General features: G+C 39.2%; 1 protein-coding gene across 1 annotated transcript in view; it reads right to left on the bottom strand.

Annotated features, from left to right (window-relative positions):
• The window catches only part of LOC144964647 (uncharacterized), a 15,671-nt gene that overhangs the window by 3,051 nt on the left and 10,120 nt on the right, over positions 1-2,500 (bottom strand). Inside the window, exons 3-4 of the mRNA XM_078899137.1 lie at positions 2,025-2,241; positions 1-277 (exon numbers count right to left, since the gene is read on the bottom strand). The exon at positions 1-277 is cut by the window's left edge and continues 3,051 nt beyond it. Of these exons, the coding sequence (XP_078755263.1) occupies positions 91-277; positions 2,025-2,241 (404 nt within the window). The 3' untranslated portion in view covers positions 1-90. The remainder of the gene's footprint in view (positions 278-2,024; positions 2,242-2,500) is intronic.

Genomic DNA, 2,500 nt, shown 5'->3' on the forward strand with positions numbered 1-2,500 from the left:
GGTAATAGATTTAGGCAGGTTAGGCCCAAATAGATCCCGGCCTATAACGTGTAAAACATGTTCACACTTAGACACAATTTATTATTTTATTTAGTTGACAGACGTGGCCACAGGAGATTTAGGAGCTTCTGCGGCCGGTTGAGGGGCCTGTTGTTTTACCCCGCAGAGGGCCCCATATGCCGATAAATTGGCCCTGTTAGGATCTTCAGGCCTTAGACTTAGCAAGAACTTGTGCGCAGCTTGTCGTTCGATCTCTCTTTCCTCCGCCGTCTGTCTCCTGTGAATAGAAAATGATGACCAATGACCTTTCATGGGAAATAATTCAATATGATGGGCTTTTTATAAGTTAAAATAGACAGATTTAACATTTTAAAGTGACTAACATTACATTGGGGGGGGGGGGGGGGGGGGGGGGCGGAAACCCGACAAGAGTCGCTATTGTAATGTTCGATATAGACCCTGTATGGCTGGCTTGACGGCTTACCAGTATTTGTCGTCTGACATTTACACTTGCATAATGTATGTATCTATAATGTGCCCTAATAGTGAATAGGGGGGGGGGGGGGTGGCGAAGTGGCTAAGTGGTTAAGGCATTGCCCTGTGATCCGGAAGGTTCCGGGTTCGAGCCCCGTTTCAGGCACTATCGTTTTTATTCCTTGAGCAAGATTATTAACCCCCAAATTGCTCACTTGGACAACATGGGTGATTCCTGTTGACATCAGACATCCTGTTTGATGGAGTATCTATATTCCTTCATGGAATGCCTAGGCGACGGGCTCTTATGGTGCCGATGCGAAAGGGCGTAATTAATTTATTAAATAGTGAATAAGATAAAAAAAAATGTGACCAGCCAGGCTGAAATGGCATCGTGCCTGAGTAAATATGACGCAAAAGATTTGATTTGAAGCAGAGCTGGGTTTAGACTTAATGAGCGTATTTATATATAATATATGACAATTGTTCACTTTGACCATTTAATGGGGAGGGGGGGGGGGGGGGGGGAGGCCCTAAGCTATAGTTTGTATAGTTTAAATCATGTAAATCCGACACGGTTTTGAAGTCTCAATCACATGGTTTGGAATTGACGAGAATACATTAAAATATTAATTTTAGAAATTGTTTTTCTAAATTCGAGATAGGAACACTTTAAATTAAATACTGTTTATCTAGCTCATTCAGATACAGTATTCGCTGGATTATAGCACGGTCTCTGGAAAAGCCAAAAATGCGTGCTAGAATCCGAGTGTGAAGAAATCCGGTGCTTGAGAGCTAACGACTTATTTTTATAGATAAACTTCGGTCACCCAGCTCCGGCGTTCTTTAATAAGAAATAAAAAATAAAATTCCCGTTTTTCATCCCATAGGGGAAATTTGTCTCTAGGGTTTATTCCAAAGGAAGACTGGAATAACACAGGCGTTAGCCGCAGTGCAGCGCCGTAAATTGAGCTAGGGCGAGGTGACTTGCTCAAGACCACACAGTGGATCACAAGTACACATTTATATAGATAATTTTTACTTGATAAAAGTTGTCTTTGACAACCCATAGAGCCGATATTTATATCGGTTTGTTTAACGAACGGTAAAAAAAAATATAGCAAACACTTTTGCTCCGGCGTTGCGTTCTAAATAAAACAACACCTTTACACATACACATTCCCCAATCGATTCAGATGTGAGTGACTACCTAAGTTTTTGCATTGATGAAAATTGTAGGCTTTCTTTAAAAAGAAAAAGAGCAATATCAGATGATAGTTAAATGTTAGTTAAATGACCTGCTGCTCAGAGAATAAACGGAGTATTGTAGAGCGCATTGAGAATAGTAAATCAATAAAAAAGCGTGTTTTTATTATAATATTATTCCAGTTTTTCATTGGATAGTTGCTAGATACACATGCGCCCTAAGGGTGAATATTGGGAGCTGTATCTATTTATCGTATTTTTAAAAAAATTATTTACTCGATCAATTTTATATAATCGTAAACATTCATTTTAATTTTTCTAGATCTCTTTTAAACCCAACCCACCTCCATTTTGTTCTTCTGTTCTGGAACCAGGTCTTGACCTGTGCATCCGTCATGTTCAACGTTTTGGCCAAAGCCGATCGTTCAGCCGATGCCAGGTACTTCTGTCTGGTAAATCTCTTTTCTAACTCGAGAACTTGTTGTCTTGAGAACGCTGTTCTAGGTTTCTTGCGTTTGGGTGGCGTTCTGTTTTGGTATGGATGTCCTACTCGTCGTACCACTGTGGGAGACGTCGATATTATATCAATAAGAAAATGAGTAAAATGTGACCCGCCGCGTCAATCTGAATGAAATTATCACTATTTTTTTTTCAACGGAATAAAACACTAACTTTAATGGGGGGGGGGGGGATATTTCTAGAAAAACCAAGAAAAAAAAAACGATACAAAGAACAAAATAACCAACGAAAAACCCAAACAAATAAAACAAAACAACACAAAAACAAAGACAAAAAATATAAAATGAAAAAAAAAAAAAAA

The sequence above is a fragment of the Berghia stephanieae genome, chromosome 2 (genome assembly GCF_034508935.2).
Source record: "Berghia stephanieae isolate SIO BIC M18660-M18661 chromosome 2, UCSD_Bste_1.3, whole genome shotgun sequence".
Classification (NCBI taxonomy): Eukaryota; Metazoa; Mollusca; class Gastropoda; order Nudibranchia; family Aeolidiidae; genus Berghia; species Berghia stephanieae.